The sequence below is a fragment of the Amblyomma maculatum genome, chromosome 8, assembly GCF_055883805.1.
Source record: "Amblyomma maculatum isolate TAMU_Amacu chromosome 8, ASM5588380v1, whole genome shotgun sequence".
Classification (NCBI taxonomy): Eukaryota; Metazoa; Arthropoda; class Arachnida; order Ixodida; family Ixodidae; genus Amblyomma; species Amblyomma maculatum.
Genome location: NC_139351.1, coordinates 71,316,752 through 71,343,845, shown reverse-complemented (window position 1 = coordinate 71,343,845; position 27,094 = coordinate 71,316,752). Strand labels below are relative to the sequence as shown.

General features: G+C 47.5%; 1 protein-coding gene across 1 annotated transcript; it reads right to left on the bottom strand.

The window, feature by feature from the left end:
* Positions 1-4,059: 4,059 nt before the first annotated feature.
* On the bottom strand, positions 4,060-26,891 carry LOC146181460 (uncharacterized). The gene is made up of 8 exons (XM_084575792.1): positions 26,346-26,891; positions 23,987-24,065; positions 18,735-18,820; positions 12,306-12,338; positions 11,765-11,863; positions 9,520-9,597; positions 8,537-8,587; positions 4,060-5,685 (listed from the first exon to the last, which is right to left on the bottom strand). The coding sequence occupies exons 1-8, from the start codon at positions 26,793-26,795 to the stop codon at positions 4,060-4,062; spliced, it is 2,502 nt and encodes an 833-aa protein (XP_084431918.1). The 5' UTR covers positions 26,796-26,891.
* Positions 26,892-27,094: the final 203 nt, after the last annotated feature.

Here is a 27,094-nt window from a genome sequence, read left to right as displayed (position 1 = left end):
TCTTATCACAGGGAATGGTCGCCCTTAGTAACACTCGTTGCGTTGTCATGAAGGTCCGCCTCGTTGGCCCGATGGCACTCCAGACCGTCATGCCACTCACCTCTGTGGGGTCGTCGCGCGGCGGCCCCCATGTCCGGGTAGGGCCCTTACCTCGAACAAAAAGCTCTCCCAGACCCCACTTGGCCCTGGGGGGACCTTGCCGGAGGTGTTGAATGGATGATGATGGGCTGATGAGTTATGTGTGACTCTGGGGCACGGCACTTCCGGGTGTCAGTCCTCCTCCCCATCCTCCCTTCCCTTATGGCGCGGTCCAGGTGTCCACAAAAACAAGTGTGGCAGATACTGTGCCTTTTCCTTCCTTTGAACCAATTATTATTATTATTATTATTAAGAGACAACTCGCGCTCCCGTTCTGCCATTAGAATAGAATTGCTCAGGACAGAGCAGAGAAACCTGCTCCGGATCTGCCGTTAGAATTCAACATTACGTACACTGACATCGCACAGCGTACGGACGCCACATCGTTTCGCCTCCATCGAAACGCAACCGCCGGCGGTGGCGTTCTAACGCGCGTACGCCGGCATAGTTGAGCATCTTAACCACAGCACCACCGCGACGTGAAGTGTAGAGTTGTCTGGGTGCTGTGCAATGTCAGTGCACGTTAAAGACCCCCAGGGGGCAGAAATCATGCCGCAGCCGTGCACTACGCCCCCCTTTCATCTCTCCACTTTAACTCCCTCTTCCCTTCATTCCCTTACGACGTGGTTTGGTACGAGGTGTTCGTTCATCTGTCCACAGAAAACGTGTTATAGATACTGCCCATGGCACTGGCTATAAACCAATTTATAATTATTTATAACGAAAAGGACTTGGATGATGTCATGTAGTTTTTGTGTGTGCCAGAGCAACTGTCGTGTAGCCCCTGTTCTTTTTTGTCATGCATGGCGCGGGTTATATCTTTCCATCTGATTTTAAAGATATTGGCCAAGCAGAATATAAGGAATCCTTCAAATTATTTCACCTGAACACCCGGTCAGCAAAAATTAAGTGTGCCCAGCTTGAGGTACTTTTCAGTCAGTTTCACTTCATGTTTGATATTATTATGCTAACGGAGACTTCGTATACAGAAAGTGCTGATATAATAAGCATGCCAATGTACAATTATTTCCTAAATCGTACTTTCGGTCATGGAGAAGGCGTTTTCTTAATACTCGACAAGTATATTTCTGATGACATACTGATTGATTTTGCATAATTTCACAAAGACTTCGAAGTTATGTATTTGCTAATCAATAGGCAACTCATAGCAGTCGTTTATCATCCTTCAGATGGGAACTGTAAAAGCTTTTTTTTTTTTCAGTTTTCTCGAGTCTCTTCTCGGTTTTGGCAGATAAAAATGAGCGCAGTGTTGTTCTGGGTGGTGGCTGTAACATGCTTTCCGACACTCCAGCAAAAAAGGAACTAGAGTAGCTAATTGAGCCGTTTGGATGTAAGAACGTTATAAAACCTCCTGTGAGTAACTCGCACGTCATCGCCTTTAATTGGCATGTTTATAACAAACATTCACTGGTCTGGACATAAAGCAGTAGTAGTATGTACCGATATCAGCGATCACTATGACATATATCTGTGTCTTTATCTTCTCTGTCCACACGAGGCAGCGGAGGTGGCTCAGCTGCAGAGATAGTAGCAGGCCTGTGCATTTCCTTTGAGGCGAAAGCTTCACTACGCCAGGGAATTCGAGCCGTCGGGTATGTACGGGTTTTACCTTCAAGTGACCTTGACAGATAATGAGCCTCTCTTATCTTGTAAACCAATTTTCAATGAAAGCGAAGCCTTCACTACGCTTGGTATAGCAAATCTTCGTGCGACACTAAATTTGCCCTTCAAATGACCTTGACCTAAAGTGTGGGTGTCCACAATTTTGTGGTGTTAGTAATAATAATTTGTTCCCAGGCAATAATAATTTGTCCATATGAAAGGAAAGGCGCAGTATCTGTAAAATTTGCTCTGTGGGCACCTGAAGCGCGCCGAAAGGGGAGGGGTGAAGGCAGGAGTAAAGTGGAAAGAGGGACAGACTAGCTGTAGTGGACGACTTACCAATTTCGACCACCTGGGCATCTTCAACGTGCGCTGGCACCGCGCAGCACATTGACGCTTCTTCCTTTCGCCTCCAAAGAAATGCAGCCCCCGACGGTCGGGTTCGAACGCAGGTGCTCCGGCACAGTAGTCCATGAAGAATTGTCAACTATGAGTTGTAAACTTCAAACCCACGTGTACGGTACTAGTGCAAATTAGCCCCGTGCTACGGTAGCGAGGCTGAAAACAGCACCTGAATTTCTTTCGTTCTCCAATTCACCGATTCTTGCGCACAGCGTGTAAATGACCTCCGTATAAAGAATTAACACTCTTTTCCTTTCGGTACGCTCATTTCAAGGCCGCCAAATTTAATTCCGATTATCCTCAATACGATGGCAGCACATTATGGTACGACATCATCGGGTAGGTTATATGACTGCGTTAATGATCAGGTGGGAAATAGAGCACAAATCTGCTGTTAACCAGCAAAGTACACGCATCAGTATCTGCAAGGGGCTCCGCACACTGGAGCTATAACCCCTGCTGCGTCATGCAGCACTTTCTTCCTTGATACTTACCTCACCCACCTTCTTGGTAGTGAAAGGAAATCATTATCAAAAGCGCCCCAGAAGAACCAGGAAGACAACAGATGATTTTTGCACCTTGGCTTATACTATCAGTTCAAATGTATATATATTACGGCGCTCGACTACTGTTCCCAAGGACGCGGGATCGAATCCCGGCCTCGGCGGCCGCTTTTCGATGGAGGCGAAAAGCAAGACGCCCGTGTGCTGTGCGATGTCAGCGCACGTACGTTAAAGAACCCCAGGTGGTCGAAATTTCTGGAGCCCTCCACTACGGCGTCTCTCATAGCCTGAGTTACTACGGGACGTTAAACCCCGCAAACCAACCATCAAATGCATATAAACATTTCTTTCCATGCTTTAAAGAGCTTAAAGAAACACTGAGCCGCTAGGCACGATGCAACTGCAGCATATCCTCCGAGCTAGTGGAATAATGTAGTTGCTTCGTTGCAACGATTCAGTTAGGCTTAAGACTTGCATAACAAAAACCCCCGATTCTAATGCCGCCCTTAGAGACAATTAGTTGCATGAGGTCTATGACATGTGACCTGCATTTCTTCTAACACTTTAACCAGCTTTGATAATACGCTGCCTAAGTACATGTATCAGGCAAAACGTAGAGGTCTTGTTTTTGCAGCACAAAATCAAGGGGGGAGGTCCCGATACAGCCTTGAGCTCTGGGACCTCCTTCTGTATTATTTATGTAATACCTGTTTCATGAATAAACAAACTTCTTCTTCTTCTTCTTCTTCTTAAGGGAGCGCCGAAGATGGTAGCGGAAAAAGGGCACGTAGTGGCCATGAATTTAGCTCGTTCCTTCCGAGTGTATAAGTCACATACACAGTTATTCATCAACGTCCTCATCAAAGTTCTTTTCTTCAAGTCCGTACACAACTGCCCGTACCAGAGCCGTACGACGAGATGCAAACAAATGCACACATCTTTACATATAGCTAGGGCACATGATTACTGAACTCGCTTGCTATGATACAGAGCATGATAATTGGTAGGAATGGTGCCAGGGTATACTGTGTTTTGTGGGTGCCGTTTCCTCCACTGCTTCCCAGGCAGTAACTAAATGAAACAGCAAACACTGACCACGATAAATATTAAGCGATAATCTCGATGTTAGGCGAATAGTTGACTGTCCTTTCACATAATGAACCAGACAAACCTGGCCACTCTTCAGAGATACCAAATGAGAAGAACGGTCACTTTGAAGCCCGTACAGTTCCTATATGAAAAGGGTCGAAAACATAACATCGAAGAAAAATAAAGCCATGACCCCAAAAAATAAGTGGGCGTCATTGGGGCACTGGTCCCAAAACTAAGCATACATCGCATAGTTCGCAAATCAAGCGCCATTATAGCCCTGCGCAAAAAATTAGCTGTCGGTCTAACTCTTATCCGTTTCCAGCAAGAACGCTCCAGTCACTATCTCGGTAGTGTGCTCCTCCGATGGAGCGTTGGGTTTGACGTCCTCCAGTCGAGCCCCTTTGACGTCATCGTCGGCAGTACCAGCACTGGTCACCTTCGCATGCTGCAAGGCGGCCGGCGGGTATTCCTGACGCTTCTCGAAAAGAAGTGCGTCTCTTTCAATCCTGCTCTCGCTCCTGTCCTTCACCAAAACTGGTCCACGCGATATCAGCGGAGGCAGGATGTTTCGGTGAGAGGCACTGTCTCGCTGATCAGCGCTTAGAGATTCAGCATCGCGTGTGGCTATATCGAGAGTGCAGGATGCGCGGTCCTGATGGGGCCCACTATCTTGGCTGGCTGTTGTGTTGATTGCAGGACGCTGTGTTTTAGCCTCGACTGTCCTTACTGCGGCACTGACTGCATCGGATGGACCTATGGTTGAGCCTGTCCTGTCGAGCGCAGTTATGGTGCTGTCTAGGCCAACTATTAAAGGCTTCTTCTGGTTTTTATAGTCATCGATGAAGCCCACATTTCTAGACACATCGTTGAGAACTTCTGACGCTCCCTGACTTGCTACTTTCTCATCCGTGTTCCTCTCTTTATCGGTGGTAGCGACTTCTCCCGGTGGATGGGGTGTTAGCACACAGCCGTTTCCCGTTGTCTCTAGTTTATGGTCAGTAGGCGCGTTGGTCTCAATGGCAGCAACAGGAGTCTTTTCCTGTGTTATTTCTTGCTGCCAGTTTTTCACTTTCAATGCTCCAGCGGCTTGGATCACGCTCTCCGACAGCGGACCACCGTCACTTGCAGTCGGGACCAGAAGTCGTTCTGGAGGGATATCTATTTTCGCCTTTTCATTCGGGCAGCTCTCATCCGGAAGCACAGGAGCACCTTGTACGACCACGTCTCGCCGCCTCTGTTCGATGAACTCCTCGAAATTGAATTCCGGCGAAGATGGCGCCCCTTCCTCCTTTCGCGTAGCGCGACGACTTGGTGTCGCGGAAGCCGTGCTGCTCGATGCACTGTCGAGCGACTCCTCCCCTCTCTCTGCACTTCCTGGGCGGCCCCCTCTACCACGAGCCCTACTCCTGTCGCCGAAGAGTGCCATGTGCATCGCATCAAAGCTGGTCATGCCGCGATTTCTCTTCTTTGACGCCCCAGATGTGGCCTGCTTGTTGTCCCTAGCTCTTGGTGCACCATAAGGCCAGACGTAAGACACCAAGCCCCTGTTCGGCACGAGTTGCAGCGGAGCCCCTTCTGCCTCGTCGTCGTACGTGCTGTGATGCAACGGGCCTACAGGCTGGAACCATTTCTCGAGTAGAGCTGGTTCTTGCGCAGAGAGTCCTTGCCCGGTGCCAGTAGTCAGCGGCTGTTCTTTCGCTGTTGGGGTGGTTCGCCCGGAGTTGCGCCGCGATGTAGAAGCGCGACTTGTCTGCTTCGAATGCCGGGAACCCTTGCGATTCCAAATGAACAGTTTCCAAGTGTTTTGGTCTTCGGGTTGGGAATAACTCGATTCCTGACACTGTGCCGCGTTGAAGGCCACGGTCGCTGGCGATCCATCTAGCAAGGCGTTGAGGTAGCTCACGTAGACGCAGAAAAGGATGAGCAGCTGCGAAAAATTAAGGTGGTCGTTAACTCCACTAAAGTTGCCTCCTCGAAAATCATCGTTACAGTGGTTATGCGCTATACTGAAACGTTCCTTTTTAGCGAATTGCTCTCATAAGAACTCATATTTATGGCGTGACTCATGACAAGGCTACGCTTGGTCGCCTAGGGTAGCAAGGAAGTTACGCTGATAGGGGGTAGTATAAATCGAAGCAGAATATTCGCACTCTAGTAGTAGAGATCGCTTGTAAGCATGTATTCAATTGCAGAAAAGACTAAGCACATTCTGATACAGCACTTCTTTTGATGTTATTGCTGCAATATCCTGAAGTGAAAGGTGGAACCAGCGAGAAAAACGAAGGAAAAGTAAAATACAAGAAAGACGGACGCCGGTGTATAACTGATGTCTTGAGTTTTGCGCTACTACCCCCCTTCCTCGCAAAAGTGAGTACGTATGGGTAGGCGCTTAGTCGATTGCACATTCGTTGCTTGTGAGCGTCGAAAGGATTAAAAGATTAAAAGACATAGGCCGAAGGATAGAGCTTCGTTGGGCATTGCTTAGAACTTTGCACCATTTCGGCGGTCAGTTTCTTCACGAACTTAACGGTACTCTTTCATGCATCTCTTCGGATGTCCTCCTTTTCATCGTCAATATTTCATCAGACCAATTTGCACTACATACCAAGATCGTTAAAATCTATTCTGGATTGGATTGGAGGAACTTAATTGAGCGAACAGATCAGTGGAGGAGGGGAATTATTGGCCGCCAAAGGATGATATTTCCCAATCGGTCCGCAAGCTTGGATGCGTGTTCCCGGCATCCCTCAGGTCAGCCCTTTGTGAGGATGCCGGTAGAAGATTCGTTGCGGGTAGACTTTCCTCAAAAGTCTCAGCATGCGTTATTCTGTTCGAATTTTGAACATGCGCGTATTTATGAAACCTGACCTCCATGGTGACATGAAAAATGAACTATTGTGGTATCTGGCGAGCAACCTTGCCTGTTTCTTTGTCCTGTTGATATTTGTCTTAAATATATTCACGAAATAGGGCCGCCTATACTCCCGTCTAAAGCGACTTTGCCTGCTTCCTCTGGTTAATATGTAGGCTAACACTGGCTTGTTCGGATTACCTGACGACGGCCATCTTCGCTCTCGATGATGAAAGCATCAGCCCCCAAGATTACGAGAGAGTCAATGAATCGAAACGTCTTGCCGAAGCCCACGAAAGCAACGATAAACTAGAGCAAGTGGCAACATCACGGCAGTTATCTGCACTTCGCAGGGAAACAAAGCATTCTCCCCTTCCACTGGGCGGGAGGGAGCCTACCGGAGAATTCGGATGGATGCCGATAGGTTAATGGGATATTTGTGACATTGGGACGCGGTGCTTATGGGTACCAAGTCTCCTTCCTATATACGAAAGCGCTAGGGTAAGACCACGCCCCGGAACAAAAAGCTTTGCCCTCCCATTGGGTAGAATGGGAAGCTATCAAGGGAGTTGGACGGACGATGGTTAGTCGAGTTGTGTTAACTTGGAACGCGGCACTTACTGGTACCAAGTCTATTGCCTGTTTGACAATGGTAGGGTAGGACCTTCGCCCCGAAACAAACTCCCTTTCTAATTGGTGAGGTGGGAGGCTACCTGGGAAGTCAGATGGATGATGATTCGTAGATGTGTTATGCCCCCATAGGACGCGGCACTTACGGCAGCTAAGTCTCCCTCCTGTCTCACAATTAGTGTAGTACCTTCGCCCTGAAACAAACTCCCCCTACTGGGTGGAGTGGGAGGCTACCGTTCAAGACGGATGACGATTCGTTGATGGGTTGTGTGTGACCCTGGTACGTGGTACTTCGGGGTTTATATTCCTTCCTGTCTTGCAACTGTAGTGTAGGACCTTCCCCCGAAAACTTCCATCCTAGTGGATATGCTGGGAGGATGCCAAGGGTATCGGATGTATGATCATTTGTCGATAGTTTATTTGTGACCTTGGGACGCGGCACTTACGGGTGCCAAGTCTCCTTCTTGTCTAACGGTAAATGCAGAGACATTATTTTCCATTACTTGTGGGTAGCCTCATCATAATATATGTCTAACGGTAACGTAGGACATCCGCCCCGACACGAGCTCCCCTACTAATCTATGGAGTAGGAGGCTACCGGGAGCTTCGGATGGATGATGATTTGTTGATGGGTGCTATGTGTCCTTGGGAAGCGGCACTTAAAGATGCCAAGTCAACGGTGCCAAGTGTAACGGTAGTGGATACGATCTTCGCCCCGAAACAAACTCCCCTCCTACTGGGTGGAGTGGGAGGCTACCATTCAATATGGATGGATGATTCGTTGATTGGTGATGTGCGACCTTAGGACACGGCATTTACGGGTTCCAAGTCTTCCTGTCTAAAAACGGTAATGTAGGACCTTCGCCTATGGGATAGGAGGCTACCGGGGGCTTTGGATGGGTGATTTGTTGATGGATACTATGTGACCCTGGGCTGCGGTACTTACTGGTTCCAATTTTCCTCCTGACAACTGTAGTGTAGGACCTTTGTCTCGAAACAAACTCCCCTCCTACTGTGTGGAGTGGGAGGCTACTATTCAAGACAGATGGGCTGTGTGCGAACTCATCATTCGGAACTTACGGTATTCAAGTTTCCTTCCTGCCTTACAAATTTCGACAACCCCAGGTTGTCGAAATTTCTGGAGCCCTCCACTATGGCGTCTCTCATAGCCTGAGTTGCTTCGGGACGTTAAACCCCATGAACTAACCTAACTTATTCTCGCCTTTCAAGTACACAATTAGCTAAAGGGTACTTCGTTCAAGTAAAAGTAAAATCTGAGTGTGTTATGAAGACGTACCTTGACGCCAGCCACCGCGGTGAAGCCCAGTGCCACAATGATGTACCTCCACTGCAACGACATTAAGATGGGGCGTATAACGGTAAGAAATCGCACTGCTCGCCCTCCATGAACTCTTGTTTGAAGAGGTGTATCCAATATGTGTAAGAATGCAAGGCAAGTCACTAAGTCAGATGAAAAGTGACCGCTTTTCTAAAAGCTTTTCCCCTTCAGTTCACAGTGCTCCGGTAGGCGATGACCAAGCGACATACCTAAGAATTATCTTTGGTGACGTTACAAAAACGTAGCAGGAGGCAATGTGAAGCCTTACGCTCTGCTCCACCAATTCAAGGCTGCAATTCACTTTAATAAGCCTCTAATAAACACTTTCATCAGAAATATGTGGTTTCACAGTAACATCATTAGTGTGATACGCATGAGGTTAAAATATTTGCACAGATCGTTTTCTGTCTACCCAAAAATATAATTTAGACTAGACAAATCGGCATACGTTTCTTGGGCTATACGCAGACAAAGAGTACACAAGCACTCGACTGCCCTGGAGACTGCTGAAATTTTGAAATACAAATAAGCACAACAACTAAGTAGTCACCGACCTACACGTCAAAGGTGATCATTGCCGAACGAGGAAATGCATATTGTTACGGGACGGAAAGCCGGGGAACAGGGAGATGACCCATAACCTTGCTTTGATTATAATGAATCGTGGTGGGCCTAGCGCGAGCGCTCCTGACCGCGTCACTACCTGCTTCTTCCTCGTCCGTAACAAGATGATCACTACCCTCCTGAAAGTCATTGTTTTTCTGTGATAGGACGAAACTTTTCACACAGATTGGGTGCAATAACCTGTAAATGACTTGAAAGAATTGAAAGCAATGAAACCCAGACCTTTGCGGGACTTGACTAAAATGTGTATTCTCGCTTAACAAGGAGCTAAATCGTCCATGATGAAGGCATGATTGAATGCGGACTGTTGTACGTACAAACGACACGGATTCTTCCTCTGGAGTGGCGGTTGCCTGCATCATTCTACTCATGTCGGTGGTCTGGTCGGCGCTCACCTGGGAAGAAAGTGTTTGGCGCACAATAAGGGACATGCTAAAATCAAGACTCTGCATCACGGTTCTTTCGAACATTGTGGAACTGCAGAGATTAGACAAATTTTGACTTGTAAAATTTGAGCTGACCCGTCGTCGTGTAAAAACTGCAGGTTTGCAGGAAAGAGTTGTTAAAACTAGAGTTTCTCCAACTAGGCGTATTCTTCTTGTGATTTGCTATATAATTTTGATGAAACGTTTTCTGCTCGAATTGAGTGCAATCCAGTATTTACAAGCCGAAAATAAACTCAAGTGCCGTTAAATAAGAAAGCTTTGAACGGTACGATGAGGGCGGCACAAAGAAAGGCCTATAAGCATGCCTCTTGCATTGAATATATAATTGGTTTCCCGATATTTGGGAGCTGATCTCTAAAGTAGTAAGTTTTGCTTTGACAACGGAGTCGGCTGAGTTGGTTACGTGATGAAAATTTTGAGTTGTGCAAGTGTCTGACAAAAGGTAAGAACGGGAAGTGATTCGGTATATATTAGTTATATATAGTATATATAAACTAATATATAACTAATATAACTATAATATAGGTATATATAGTAGTTTCCGCCGCTTTCGATGGGCGCTGACTTGAACAAGCTCACTCTGGTTGATCCACAATCTGGAGATTTTCAGGCTGCTGCAGCGTCCACGGCGGCCTAGTGATTGGTCAGCTCTGCTCACCAGAAGTAGGGCGTCGTTTACGGCGTACGTTGAACAGCATAGAGCCCGCTTAGATCTATTGAAATGTACCGACGAATCTCTAAAATAGCGAACCGCAGTTTCGAAGGGGTAAGTAGAGAAAAACATACTTCGCGTAATTTGGCCTTGTGTGGTCCAGAGAATCTAAATCTCGGATAAATTTTTGCGAATTGAGCAACATTTGTCATTGAATCTCCAGCTGAATTACCACATTCGCGCACTGAAAAAAGAAACTAAAAAATATGAGAGAAATGCTTTCTGTCGCGCAATTAAATCCATAAAATATACGGCTATGGATCGAAGTGACCAGACTGTAGGTATACAACGTTGAGGTATACACAAAAAATCGCCGCAGGGTCATTAGTGGTTATGGCGTGAGGCTGTTGAACCGAAGGTCTCGAGGTCGCCTCCCATTCTCAAGGCTGCATTTATATGGCGACAAAAAGCAATAATTCCCTTTTGCGTCATGTGAATGTACGTTAAAAAGCTTGTGGTTGTAAGGAGCTAGCGCCACACGGTGTCTTCAACTACCAGCACGAGGGAGAAGCGAGGAAGAGACGGCGCAAGTATGTGGCGCGTGCAAGGTGCAGAGTTACACATAAGAGAGAACGGCGGAGCAGCGTTGCTGGAAAACGGGTGGTCAAGGAGCTATGGCTGATCGCGTCACGCAGGCCTACGGCCCGGGATACCAGTAGGCCGTAGGCCGTGCATCGCACCCGCCACCGGTTGTAGGCCGGTGTAGGCCGTGCATTGCACCCGCCACCGCTTCGGTGTTGGTGGACGACGACTGTTGTTGCGGCGCGCGTCTTTCTCTCCCTCTTCTTTTTCTTCTCTATTTTCTCTTCTGTCCGCACGAGGCAGCGGAGGTGGCTCAGCTACAGAGCCAGTAGCAGGTCCGTTCATTTTATTTTCCTTCTTCTTACAGCCACAACAACAGCCTCCAAGCCTCTCACACTGGCCTGACGCGTCTGTGGACACCGGGCGCTCTTTGCACTCCGAGCCCACATGTCCGGGAGTGTCCACGTGGACTTCATTCTTCTAGCGTCCAGTGACTGTTACTAGTTTATGTCCGTCTTCGTGTCGTTTGTTAAGCTCATTATTTGTTAATTGGTATAATTTATCTAGTCTAAGTTTTATGTATAAAAAATATGTCCCTAGTTTGACCGGTCTGGTCGTGTTTTTAGTTGACCCCCCCCCCCCCCCCCAATCAGCCCTTCGATAGTGGGTTTTAAAGAACCTCCTCATAGTGGTTAAACTTAGCACCGAGTCCTCCACATAAGCCCTTAGCGGCGCGTGCGTTTCGATATGTTAAACATGAATTGCCATATCAACAGAAGAATCAAATCATCCCTTCCCATGGCTAATGATAAGCGATTACAGGACAAGCTAGACTCTCTTTCTTTACACATGACTAGCGTTAGCAAGTCAGAATCTGCTCACCATTCGTGGCAGGAATTCGTGGACGCAGGAGGTGCACCAGATGAGCAGAATGGTCATGCTATTCCACACGATGAACAGTCTGGTGATCGAACTGAGCGGCTGCATAGCGCAGGCATCAAACGTTATCCCTATCGGTCCTGTGTGTTCAAACACGAGGTCATTATGGCACACTATTTTGATAATTATAGGCAAGCTAGCTATCTCTTAGTAATAGACGCTGATCAATAAAATCATTTTTACTACTTTGAGAATCCAATTTTTTCAATGTATCGTCAACGCGCACGTTGATCTCTACCAAAAACAGATTCTGGAATGCACCGCACAGTATCTCACCTAAACATTAACCAATCAGTCCTCCTTAAATACAAGAATGCTCTCAATGTCAGCATGGAGAAAAAAGCCTTATCTCGGCGATGCCCTGCGCGTAGACATGAACTTAAAGCAAGGCAAGAATCCACAAATAGCGAAAAGCGTGCCTCTTGGGCTGAGTGAGTAACGGCATGTACTACAATCATGAGGAAGCTGCAGGAGCGGGCCTTACTTGTTCTTCGTCATCCTTGTTTGGTCTTTGAAGCTGGTAAAGAAAGACAGCAAAAAACAGTATTTTAGTATCCTCTCAGATTGTTCTGAAACGAACATCTCGCAGATATGCCATAGGTAATGAATGACATTATGTCTCTGACTGCAAGCGTAGACAGTTGGGCTAATTATAACATCATGAAACGTCATTCGAGCGCACAAAAACACATGGACGGAGATACTGGACACCTTGGAAACTACATCAGTCACACAATTGGCTTAGAACAGTTTAGCATAAATAACGACACGCTAAGCGATATTGTTTATTCGCATAAGAAAATAAAACTAAAACGTCATCCTCTAGTATTGCTCTATCTGCCAATATGCTGCCAGGATAAAGGGCATATACTGAATTCGTTAGCTTACACTTGCAGTTTAGTAAGACTAAAGAAATGTAAAAATTGACTGTGACTTAGCTGAGCTATGCCAGAAGAGCGCGTTGCACAATTAGAAGCGCGATGTAGAATGCTTCTCCCAGCTAAGCCGCGGAATCCTCGCAGTTCAACAGTTCAAACTTCGCACAGAAATGACATTTTATCGTTAATATTTTTTAATATCCCGCGGAGCTCGCCCGCACGCGCCTCAAAAAGGAGCACACTGCCACAGCTATTATCATACAGCGTTGCTTGGGCGATCGCGTTCTTGTTGCCTCGATATAGTTGGAGTGTGTTGCATTCGCCTCCATCGCCTTCTGCCAGCTGGTGGTCTCCGCATGCTGCACTTAGGCTTGTATAGCATGTTTTTGCGTTCCGCATCCTCCTCGGTGGGATGTTCGAAGAACCCGTATTTTCGCCGGAGCCGCTGAACACGGGAGCATCATTGCGTCCTGATACCTTAGAAGTGCAGGTATCTGTACACCCTACGAGCCCACCGGATGTCGGGCATGAGGCGGAGGCGTCCCTCAAACGCGATCTTGCTCTTGGCCTCTCGGGCTTCAGAAGAAGACCATCCAACGTCCCCTTGTATGGCTTCTATGGCAACTCGACCATGGCAACCGAGTGCTATGCAGCCGACTTCGTATTGTCCTCCTTCAAGCTTTCAAGCCACACTCGCGTTGCTGCGGACAGACACACGACGGCATTCCCGAACGTCAAGCTGGGCCCATGCACTGCCTTCCAGAGCTCGCGTACAATCAAGTAGCGGCTAGAACCACATGGACATCATCGGCGTAGTATGCAGGTGGCTCGTCGTGATGATCGTCGCAGGAGGTCTTCGTATGCCGTGTAGCAGCCCTTCTCTGGATTGCGGTACCAGCTCACCACTGGACAGGCCACGCCGGGAGCATTGTCCATGAGGTTGGAAAACCAAAGTACAGCGGACTTCTTGGGATTGAAATGGAGTCCAAGTGCGGCCAGTTGATCTGCGGAGATGGTGACGAGCTTCTGGAGCTGCGTTTCGCTTTCGGCCAGCAGGACAAGGTCGTCTTCAAACAGCAGTCCTGAGATTGTCCACCTATCGAGTATTCCGGCCCACGTGAAGGGGAGCTTGAAGACCAGACCGAGCGCTCGTTTAAGTCCCGACGTGTACAGCATGTACAGTCGTGAGCAAAAGTGGAGAGACCACGAGCTTTGAGAAAAATACCTGCCAGCTTTTTCTGAACGGTTATTTATGAGAAGTTCATTAGGTACCATGCTTGCTATAATTGCTTTCTTGCCCAAGCAATTTTCTCTGGCACATCTTTTTATACATAAAAAAAAGCAATTGTAGCAGTTAGCGTGGTCTCTTGACTTTTGCTCACGACTGTACAATAGCGGTGACATCGGGCACCCCTGTTTGAGCCCTCTGCGCACTGCTATTGGTTCGGAGGATGCGCCGCCGAAACCTGCCACAACCATCTTGTCGATGTAGAGACGGTGCAATAGGTTTCTCCATTCTCGTAGCATATCTATGTCCTTCAGGCACTGGAGCCTCACCCTATGAGACACACTATCATATGCCTTGGCAACATCGGTAAAACACCCCACGAGACCTCGAGATTCCTTGCGGGCAACCTCAATGCACTGGGTCAACACGAACAGGTTATCCTCGAGGCGACAGTTTCTGCTGAATCCGTTCTGCATTTCGGTGAGTTTGCTAATTTGCCTCGGCCCAACCGCTCATCCATTCCCACACAACTTGTGCGAAGATGCGGTAAATCACACTTGTGACTGTAAGCGCCTGTAGTCGCGGAGAAGGCTAGCGTCTCCGCTCTTCTTTGGGATGAGGCAAACTCTGGCTTTCAGCCAGTCGGGTGGAATTGGGTCTCCGTCAATAATGCCGGTGAGTAAGTTTGCCAGAGTTTCCGGTGCTCTCTCGCCGAGGCTTTTAACAATAAGCCTTGCAGGTATACCATCGAGATCCTGGGCAGTCCGCGAGTCGATGCGAGCAATTTCCCGATCTACTGCTGCCCGTGTAACCTTCCATGAGACGGTTGAGGCACTTTCCGAGTCCGTAGGTGATGGTAACTGATCGCACAGCGGTTCTTGCACGTCATACACACCACGAATGTGCTCAGTGAGTGTTGCGGGAGATTGCCGATCGCTGCACCGGTGACTTCATCCCAGAGCGTCTGTTGCAGCACCTTTCGGTCGAGAGACGTCAGATACAACCAGAACTTGCGTGGTCCACTGCGTTCTGACTTCAAAAGCTCCTCCAGCCGCCGATGGTCATTTTCTGCAATTTTCCGCTGGACGACCTGCTGCATCCGCCGTTTAAATTTTATGTAGTCATCCCACGCAATCCGGCATTTATCCGCGGGGGGGGGGGGGGGGGGGGGGGTCTTAACAGCTGCACGCTGTCGTCGGTTTGCCTTTCTTCGATCTTCGAGGGCGGCCTTTACTTCGGCGTCCCATCATCTTTTTTGTCGAGTTCTGCCGCGGGCGCTGCGCCGAACCTCATGTGTGCGCATAATCCGCCGCAGCTCCTCGACATACTCTCCATAACTTGTGAATTCTGCTTTTTGTACACTGTCCTCGAATTGTTTGCTGATCTCTTCAAAGGCCGCCACCGGCAGATAGTATTGTGCTGGCTCACGATACATCGGTCCGGCTTTGCCAGCAAATGCTGAAAAGGACAGCTTGATGCGATTATGGTCGCTCCCTAGGCTGTAGTCCCCTTGCTCATCAATATGAATTCGCCGAAGTTGAGCGGTCAGTCTGGGTGACACGAGAGCGTAGTCGATACAGGACTGGCTACCACGAGCACACCAAGTGACCTCACCGCACGCAGGTTAGCGATTTCTAGTGAAAGCTCCTGTGACAGCCCCACCAAAAGCTAGCCGTTGCAGTCCTGGTATCCGTCGAGGGCCTGGATGTGTGCATTAAAGTCCCCGACTAATATCATCTCTCTGTCCGACGCCCAACGCGACACATCACCTTTGATGCACTGTAGTATGCGGCCATTACCATCATCGTGACCACAGGCCACTGAACCACCGATCAACACTGGTATGCCCACCAGAGTTCCAGTCGCCCACAGATGGTCTCTACATGAGTCTTGGAGTGTTGCCCACTCGGCGTTCTTTTTCCACAGCACGCCGACACCTCCACCTTTACGCTGTCCTTCACCTCAGTTGCAGCCGGCCCAGTGCCAGTCAGGGTGCACGGTGGGCTCTTCCAGTTCACGAAGATGAGTTTCTGCCACCATATTGCCCTCTGACGGTTTGAGGTAGCCCGTACGTCTGGTCTTCCGAGCAGCAGGAGGCATTCACCGAGCTGCGCCAACGGCTGCACAACCCTCCCGTCCTTGCACACTTCGATGAGGACGCTGCCACCGAAATTCACACCGACGCCAGCAACGTCGGTCTGGGTGCTGTTCTGGTCCAGCACCAGCAAGGCGAGGAAAAAGTGATTGCTTATGCCAGCCGCACCCTTTCTCGGGCAGAATCAAACTATTCAACTTCTGAAAAGGAGTGTCTCGCCATCGTTTGGGCCACAATGAAATTCCGACCTTACCTCTACGGCCGTAAATTTAAAGTTGTGACAGACCATCATGCTTTGTGTTGGCTAGCTAGTCTTCGAGATCCATCAGGACGTCTTGCACGGTGGAGCCTTCGCATGCAGGAGTTTGATTACTCTATCGTTTATAAATCCGGACGTAAACATGAAGATGCTGACACACTGTCTCGATCACCCGTGGAGTTGGCCCATGACAGTACGGATGAAGACGCCCATTTTCTTGGCATTATCAGTTCCTCTGATTTAAAGTCCCGGCAACGGGCTGATCCAGACCTCAAAACTGTGATCGATCATCTGGAGGGTTTCGATTCTACAGTATCCCGACTGTTTGCTAAGAACGGAATCCTCTACAAGAAAAGCGCCGGCAACAGTGACCGAGCCTATCTTCTAGTCATCCCTGCCGATCTCCGCGATGAAATCCTTCATGCTTGCCATGATGAACCCACCGCTGGGCACTTGGGCTTTGCACGCACTCTTACCAGAGTGCGCCAGGCCTACTACTTGCCCAAACTTGCCGCCACCGTTCATCGATATGTTAGAGTGCCAGCGACGCAAGACACCGCCATTGAAGCCAGCGGGTTTCCTGCAGCCTACTCCCCCACCGCTAGTATCATTCGACCAAATTGATATAGATTTTCTCGGCCCTTTTCCTCTATCATCAGCTGGCAATAAGTGGATTATCGCGGCTACAGATTATCTGACACGTTACGCAAAAACTATGGCGGTGCCGCGTGCAACATCCTCCGAAGTGGCACAATTTTTCAAGACGCAGATTGTCCTCCGCCTTGGCGCCCCTTCATACGTCATCACTGATCGTGGCAAGGCATTTACAGCGCGTCTTGAAGTTTTCCAACTAAGCCAGACACATCACCGAAATACTTGCTTACCATCCTCAGTCTAATGGCCTTACTGAGCGACTAAACAAAATAGCGGACATGCTCGCCATGTACGTGGATGTGCGGCATAAAACATGAGACGAGATATTGCCTTACGTCACATTTGCATATAACACGGCCGTCCAAGAAACAACTCGATTCACTCCATTTCGCCTAGTATACGGACGCGATGTGCAGACCATGCTCGACGCTATGCGGCCATGTGCGGCCATGTGCGGCTGACAATCAGCTGCTTACCGCTGACGCAGAAGAATTCACCAACTACGCCGAAGAAGCTCGCCAGCTCGCCCGTAATCACATTACAAAACAGCAAGCAACAGATGCACGCCGATATAACTACCGACATCGCTCGTCGTGTTTCAGCCTGGTGACAAAGTCTGGGTGTGGACACCTGTCCGGCGCCCAGGCTATAGTACTCTAGAATATACCCAGGCCTGTCAGAAAAACTTCTCGATCGTTATACTTTGGACCCTACAGAGTGTTGCGTCGCCTCTTAGAAGTTACGTACGGGGTTATTCCAGACGTAACTGTACCAAGTTCTAGTCGTCAGTGGTCGTCTGACCTAGTGCACGTGCTTCGCATGAAGCCGTATTTCACCCGCTGAAAGTCGTATTTGCCATCCGGATAAGCTTTTTTGTGTGTGTGTGTGTGTGTGTGTGTGTGGGCTTGCGTTTTTTTTTTTTTTTTTTTTTCAAGGGGAGGAATAATGCCACCTAGCGCTTGAAAGACGAAGTTGTAGACTCTCGCGCGCTTCGGCTAGCTAGGACTGTGCACTCTTGAGCCTGTGTCTCTGTGATACCGTTTCCCATGAACCCCTGTCTTGACTGTGTGTGTCACTACCCCTGTTGCCGATTCCCATAAATCCCTGTCTTCGTGACAATATACACTGCCATGGCTTCGGTGTCAAGCATACGGTATAGTTCTTCCCACTTGGACGCCCTCCGCGCCCCATGTGGGTTAAGAAGGCCTATATTGGCACTGGCCACGTGCTTGCGGCATCGTGGGTGGCGGCGTTTATTGGCTGGTAAGGAAATCTGCTGACATCCTGTTAATGGTTTGTGCACTTGTCCAGGAATCGTTAATCATCTCGTTTTTATACACTTGCATATTTGCTTTCATTTACCTTAGTACGTGAAAAGTGAGCGAGCACATGTTCACTATGTCGGGCACCGTGTAGCCTTAGATGAACGAGAACTTACATATTTCAGTTCTCAGCCCTCGCTACAAAATTACGTAAATCGTAACAATAGCAACCAGACTAAGGAGTTTATTGAAGGCACCATAAAGTGCAGCGTTTGTCCATGCCAAGAGAAATCGAGCGCGGAGCAGGTCTTGCAAACCACAAACCGCCCGGTTTATTTCATTCGTTGAACTCTCACCAGGGTGGTGGGCCTTATTACCCATTCAAATTCGTAACCAGCCTCAGAATGACTTAGTCAAGGTTCGACCACAGCTGTTACAGGTGCCTTGAATACAAGCCATCGTACGCACTTACTAGGATCAACGGGTGTCAACGTTCACGGGCTAGCTGTAGCGGGAGTCACAATCAGAGGTACTCACGTAGTAAATGCTGAGCATTAGAATGACGTCACTGATTGCGTTAGTCGAATGGGCGACGTCCAGGATGACTGCCATGGCCCAGTGACCTTGGAGAACCGAAGAGACGAACTTGTCATGAGTGTAGCAAGGTATTTAGGAAACGAGGAGGGGAGCAGGAAGGGCACTTATCAATAGTCACGTGGATACGATTAGAGCCCATCAGGTTGATGCTTTGCGAAAAACATAATGGAGCACTGCGGTTAAACTAACCCTTATTCTTATGCCTCCTTTCCAATCGTTACTCTCTTTGAGCATGCGAAACGAAGGATCGCGTTTGCGAGCAGGTAGTCATAATAGTAATTGGTTTACTCAAAATGTAAGGCGTAGCATCTCACGTTCTGTCGACACCTGAACCGCGCCGTATGAGAAAGGATGAAGGATGGAGTGAAAGTGGTATTGAAAGTGGAAAGAGGAGCCATAATGGAGGACTCCGGGATAATTTCAAGCACCTAGGAATCTTTAACGTGCACTGACATCGCACAGCACACGGACGCCTCTCCGTTTCACCTTCATCCAACGCCTTCATCGAACCGCTGGCGGTAGGGTTCGAAAAGGTGTCCGCGGAAAAATGTGCGACAGATACCGCACCTTTTCTTTCCTGTGAACCAATTATTATTATTATTATTATTATTATTATTATTATTATTATTATTATTATTATTATTATTATTATTATTATTATTATTATTATTACCTACTATGAAAGTGTTTGAATTCTGGTGCCATGTTCGTGGATTGGGCGCTATTGCCTTCTATGTTGGGATGGCCGAGTTTAGAAGGAGAGCACGGCCCGTCTTGGTGAGTTAAAAGTTTCTGATCTAGGTGGGACTCGAGCTTCTTAGAAGGTGCAGTGCATTCCCATGTCGCGAAACTTGCTGTTAGAGGCGCATGGTGACAGTCCTAGGGCGAGTTTGTAGGTCTTCCTGACTAGCACGTCTATATTGTTCATTTCCGTCTTAGTTTTATGATTTCGGACCTTAGGTGAGGCTTTGGATGACGAGTGCTGTCACTATCCGTATTGCGTCTTGTTCCGGGATCCCCCATTTTTTTTTGTTATCCTGCTTATCGTACTGGAGACATGGAATTGCTTATAGTGGTAAGAGATTTGATCGTGTGATCGAGCTTGCCTCCTTGTAACCACGAGCCTAGTACTCTCATTTGTACGTCTGACGGATCGGGTGTCCGTTCATGATTATGTAAATATCCACTGGTTTGTACAATGGAGAGTGTAATCTTGTTCATTGTGACTTCTCCGGTGACCACTGCATATCGCTAGATCGGGTGAAATCTTCAAGTTCTTGCGCAGCGAGTTGTAAACGTTCTTTTTCCGCGCTAGACCCCTTCTGGGTTCACACTGTTACATCGTCTGCCGTAGATTGCATGGTCTATGTGCTGTACATTCTAGAGTCTTCTCGCTACCCCTATCACGACAATATTAAACAGAACAGTATTGGAGATATAATTTATACTTGCGGTGTACCCTTGTCAGGGTTTTTTCGCGTTTCTGACCTATGGTATTAATTATAATGGGGTCTGTTCTGTCCGCTAGGAATGAGTCCTTCACATAGTCAGAAGTCTTTTTTCTAAAATTTGCCACTGAGAGTTCCCTGAGTATCGCTTCGTGGCTAATGTTGTCAAATGCGCCCTTCAAATCTATGGCCAGTATGATGCTTTCATTTTTTATAGCAGTCCTCGAGCTGCAGTAGGATCTCTTGTTTGGACAGCCTGGGCCTGAAGCCAAACATCGTGTTCGGAAACAGCTCGTCTTTCAGACAGTTACCCAGTCTTATCTTGACAACTTTTTTTTGTAAAGCTTCCCCACACCAGACAAGACACCTAGCTTGGAGAATATCCGACCCATTTGACAGGTAAAGGCCACTCCTTTATTTTGAATTAGGTTTTGGGTAAAAGAAGGCACAGTATAGTTTTTGGCGGATACCACGGAATGGTAGACACCTACACTTAATTAGGTCAAGGTCACGCCACATTTTTGAAGGTCAAGAACTCGAACAGATTGGCCTTGGCTGGCACATGGCGTAGTTAAGCCTTCGCTTCACAATAGAGGGTTTACAAAAGTACGTCTGGCAACCGTGAGCGGCACCCTGATCCCGCGCTGGCCGCCATATTTTGCTCGCTCCGTTCGCTTCGTGTCGGTCCGTCAGCGCTCGCCGTTCTGTTCGCGCTTTTCACGTTTTAACCTAGTGTGCTGTGCTTGGACCTCTGTTCGGTCCCTGGCGGTTTCTGTTAGAGACGCCTAGAAGCGTATTTTGAAAGCCGAGACGTGGCGGGGCCCACCGGCTGCGCTACCGAGCGCAGCCCCCCCCCCCCCCCCCCCTCGGCAATCCGCAGCGTCATCCCTATCCAGGTACATTATCCAGAGTTCTGTAATGTGGCTTTTCTTTTGTCTGTGCGCCTTTGCTGTTTGCATAAATGCCTATGAGAGATCATCGCGAGTTTGTTTGCTTGGTTTGCGCAATCACCGTCGCTCATCCCACTGGAAGATGGTTGGTGAAATGAGCGGGGATGCATTTTATTTTATGATAAAAGGATCGTGCGTAATTTGACGTAAGTTGGACTGGCGCTTAGCACTTTCCTTCCCATGCCGTCGACGCAATTGTTGGCATTAGTCTCGGAAATAATCGGGGGCTGCGTAAAAAAAAAAAAAAGGGGCCATGGTAATTTGTGCTTCCAGTGATTGAATATTGATTGGTGTGCGATAGGCGATGACGAGTTAATAAAATCTTTGTAATTAATTGATCAATTGATGAAATAAAGAAACGAAAAAAAGGAAAAATTGGAAAGTAAGGGTTTAAAGGTGTCAGAATGAAAAACCAGTGCCTGGTGATGCTAAGGAAGAAAATTTAGAATATTGATTAATTGAAATAATTGAAGAATGTGTTCAAAAGTGTCAAATTGCTCAGAATGGAAAGCTGATTGTTGCTGACGCATGCGTATTGGTGTATAAAAATATAAAAGTCAAATAAAATAAAAATAAATAAAGAAATGATAGAAATCTAACATAACATGCATAACATAGAAATATAACATACATAACATATAACATACAACATACTACACTTGTGTGTAGTATGTTACTTTTGATGAATTCATATTTTACTGCATTGTATTCTTTTCGCCCCTCCTGCTAGGGCCCAGTTAGGGCCTGCAGTATTTGGTAAATAAAATAAATAAATAAATAAATAAAAGAGCTAAAATATAACACGCGAAGAAAAAAACATCATGCGTGTGTGTGTATGAGAGAGACACTATAACGTTATACCTTTAACGGCGGAGCTTAAGTGACCCCCTAATTTTTCTATAACGATATGATATAAATCTGATTTTATGAACACAGCCAGTTGCACAAAACACAAACACTTCGCAGTAATGTGAGTTGACTTTTCAAATTTCTTTTCGTTTCAGCCGAGTTCTTCCTCCCCCGAGTTCCTCGAAGCTTCCAATGTCAGCGCTTTCATATGAGATTACGGCTTCAAATCTTTACTTTCTGACAGAGGGAATAAACAAGAAATCTACATATTTAAAATTTACAATGAATTTCAGGTAGCTGTGAATTAGCGAACCATCGGGTGACTCGAAAACACACAAAAGTGAAGCGCACGCTTCGTTATTTTATCGGCCGCGCTGGCAGGTATAAAACCTGAGCTGCGCGCTCTGGACGTGGACCGGTCGAAACGGGCTGTACGTGAGCACGTTACAACACACTAGTGGGATGTCATCTTTTCCTGCTTTTCTAGACGCCGCGGTTTTGGCAGCCACTTGCTTTTGCAGCGTGAAACACGCACCTCGGGCGCACTAGACAACCGTATTGCTCTCTGCACCAAGCACTACCATTTCGTACGACTGTAAAAAGTAGTTTCGGTAAGCATGCAAATACACAATGGTAAATGTAACCTACGTACAAAATGTTTCAAAGAACATAATTGCACAATAGCATTCGTTACACATGCATTGCTCCTTCTCCCGTGTCCTCCATCGCAGCATAAGTTTATCCTTCAAGTTCACAAGGCTCCATAGCGCGCAAAAGAATTAACCTTGCTGTTTTAGGTGATAGCACATTCTGTGAGCTAGCTCCCAGTCAGAGGGACGTGCAGTAATGCTTTACATGGTGCAAGTGACCCTTGTAAAGCCGATTAGGACTACAAACGAACGGTCGCATACACGCGTATACTGCGTATACCTTGATTCCGTCCGCGTCTATGACGGTGCGCTGGCTGCATAAGGGCACGCAATAACATGATGGCATCATTCCGAATAGAGCGACTGCTGTGATGTTAAAAAATGAAACAATCGCTTGTGAGCATTCCAATGCACCTTGCGATGCATGCACGGGTTCTACGAAGGCGCACTTTGACAGCGTACTCGATGGGAGGCGCGGGCGGACTGAGCAAAACATGGCCGCCGCGCACAGTTTCTGTTTCTTTCACTAGATGGCGCTAACTTTTGTAAAGCCTCTATTCTCACTGGTTGAGGACGCTTCTCGAGCGTCCGTTTTTATGTCGATAGCGATAAATTGCTCAGCTCCACGATACGCCACCAGGCGCACGCGTCGTCTGCTACGCAGAATAAAACGCTTGTAACTACAGAAAAAGTTTCCTACGGATTAAAAAACGTCTGGATTTTAGGACTCTCCGATAATATTGCCACGAAAATGAAATTTCGTTTCTGTGGCCTTTAAATCCTCGTTTATTATTGTGTCTGATTACAAGAAAATTAGTGAGATGGATAATTTTTATATTTTTTAATTTTTGTTTTTATATTCTTTGTTTTTATTACTTTTCATTTTTATCTTTCCTGTTATTTATATTTTTGAACTTTCATTTATATATTTTTTTTTTGTGGCTTTTGTTCTTATTACCCAATATTTATATACTTTAACCTTGTTATGTGGCTCCTGTATTGGATTCTCGACCACTGGATTTTATCTGGATTTATTTACGACCTTTCTGGATTGGTTTACGTCTTTTGGCTACTGATTACTCAGTGTTTTGATTTTAGATACTTTAGTCAATTTCGCCAATGTTGGTTTGTAATGTGGTTACTGTTGGCCTGGATACCGATCTGTCTCGTTTAATCGTTCGACACGTTCGTGCGGATGCCATTCATGAAGCAAGAAATGTTTTGCGCCTTAAAAGCAGGTGGTGTACACTTTGGCTGCCGTATCGGTCGCGTGCTCCACGTGTCCTCTCGCTTACTTGACGGACCGGGAAAGCCGAGTAGGCGCGGAAACCACGAGTCCGATGACCTCGCCAGCAATGAGGAGCAGTTCCAGCCCTGCAAGATGGGTCAATAGGTGCTGCAGTTCCATCATTAACCACCACCACAACACAGAATAAGGGTGCTTGCAAGCTGGAATTAGAATTTGGCTGACTGCCCTGTAAGTTTCTCTAAACATAATCCAGTACTTATACCACTTGATCAATTGTCTGGGCATTGCGGCTCCTTTTTAATACCTCTGTCACACGTACGGTACCACACCGCAAGTGCAAAAGTACGGCCTCCGTGAGCGCCATCTGTCGACCGGCAATCACGACGGCTGTCAACTACTGCGCTTAAGTGGCACTCGTAACAACTAGAAATTGAAGTAGCGGATATATGAAGCTACCGGCGCTGTTCCTCGGAAAACACAGTGTTGGCAGCGTTGGTGGCATTCGCAAAAAATTACCAGTATGCCTGTCGCAGATGGTACTGGCAGGTGACTGGGCGCTGATCGGTCAGCTGCTTCCATGTCATCATGAGACCACGTGACAAGAAAACATGGGCAGCAGTAACCTCGGATGTTGGTTCTAACATTCCAATCCAATGCCACGCAGGCACATGTACAGCATAGCAAAAACAGGGCATTTAACTAGGCCCGGAGGTTTGTCACTTTCAGTGACTGCATGCTAGTATGAAATAACAGAGGCAAATTATAAAGGTTTATGGATTAAGCGTGTAAGCGTGCATGCGGTCGATGGTGAATACCCAAGGGCAGACTCAGACATGAGCAATTAACGATATATTGTCAAAGCATTAAAACGTGCAGCTTGTGTGCCCCCCAAATTATTTTTACAGTATTCGAGGTTTTTAAAGTACAGTAGAGGTTTCGGCAACTGGTAAGCATACAGGCAAGATGACATGGTATGGTATGGTATGGTATGGTATGGTATGGTATGGTATGGTATGGTACGGTACGGTACGGTACGGTACGGTACGGTACGGTACGTTACGGTACGGTATAGTATGGTATGGTACGGTACGGTATGGTATGGTATATGGTATAGTGCATGGTATCGTATCGTATAGTATCTTTGGTATGGTATGGGAACGCATGGTATGGTATCGTGTTGGAGATAACGACCCAAAGCGACATCGGCTCCGGTGATTTCGGGCACGGTCGACTCAGAAAACATGGACGCACTGCGTTCCGCTTCCGTTGGAAGGCGGCCGCCACAGCCTTTATAGAACCCTTGTGTCGCTATCCGCCCTAGAGCGCGTTATAACTGAGCCACTACCGTGGATGCTGGTGCGCCGGCCCCTAGTATAGCCTTAACTCTCCCTCCTACCTAGCCTTTAGAACTTTGGCTACGAGTATGTAATGGTGGTTACACTATTGTCATTGCCATTTCTACTATGATCATCATCATCATTATCGCTAATGCCATCATTATCAACTAAATTCATTGTCATCGCTACGATGCCATCATTTTAACATGGCGCCATGGCGGGACAGACTCAGTCACAGTAGAGAATCGACTTGGCTAGGACCTTTCTAGTCCACCTGGTAAAAAAGGGAAGCCTTAGTACTAATCCAATCCAATAACAGTACACAGCACATTCAGGTTACGATCTGACGCTGAGGACAGCTATGATTCTCAGCCGGTAATTCCCCCCTCCTTCTTGCAAAAGTATCCCTACATTCCCCTTTTCACTAGGTGAATTTGTCATCACCGCATCCCTATCGCGCACCCACTCCGATAATGGCGGCAGCTGCTAGGGACGGGAGTAATTGTTTGATCGAGTAGGGAGCATTACAGTGCGCACAGTACCTATATCTCATTAAACTCCTTCTGAACAAAGAGCTTTAACGGGGAGGAACAATGCTCAGTGCATTTGTAGACATCTTCTGTAGATACTGACATGTGCACTTTCCTTGCAGCTCCGGATTGCCTTATTAGTGCTCTTATGGTAGCTTTAGCTCCAGGTGTAAGTGCCCATTAGGTGCCCTTGAGAATAACCATTCCCTTGTATACGATCTGACACGCCCAAGTAATATTTTTTTCGCGCATTTTCTACTCCGGCCAGGACTCTCGGCACGCGGCTGGCAAAGTTTAGTACACGAGTGGATCAGGACAAGAGCCGGGCGCAAGGATTGTACTCGGGTTATCCGGGGCTACAGACGTCATGTTCGCTTTCTGTACAGCTGGGGCTCCTATGAATTGTGCAGACTTGAACAGATTGCAGGATAAGGCCAAACGTTTTGCTGCAACATATCCGACGCCATTCATCCCTGAGAAAACCCTTCACGTAGCGGTCGCGGCAGGCGAGAAATAGAGAAACCAGTTTGGCACTCACGAAGCAAGCTGTGGTCACCAGGGCTACCTTGAGCTCCTTGCGGAACTGTTCCAGCATCTCACGGTGCGCCTCGTCCCATGGCCGCCTGGTTCGATCGCCCGAGGGCCGATGGTTCCTCCGCGCTACGTCAGTACATGTCGAGGTAGACTGCTCCGGCCCCTGCGCCCGTAGCTGCTGGCCAAGCTGCAGGTTGCCCGGCTTGTCCCGGCAGAGAGCGGACGGCCGCATGACTGCGCCAGCGAATGCAACAAATTTGTGGGTTCTATCTGCCGGTGTAGATGCCTTTGATGCCGTTCGCCGCTGCCTGTTCTTCTTCTGAGGCTTCGCCCGTGCCCCACGTGCTGCTTGTAAAGCGGGTTTAGTTCCAAACGCCACTGGTTGTTTGGAGCCACGTCCATAAGCCGCTACTTCGATGAAGCTTAAATTTAAAATGAACGCTCTTATCGACATCAGTTAACATATACGTGCTGTTATTACATTAAATGAATTAACCGGTGCATCCGACGGAAGAAAAACTGTGGGGAAAAATAACAGCAGTTTGTGAGGTTTAACTCTCGCGGTTACCTCTGTCGCTTCTCCGATTGGGCACGAAATGTGGCGTCAGTATGACGTCATGTGTAGTAGCTGAAATAGATTAGGTTTTATTCAAAAATAAACATGATTGAAGCAACTATATTTACTATAGTGATTTTAAAGGCTATCAACGACAATCTACTCTGTCCCAGTGCTGTGGAAATCTTTGTATACAT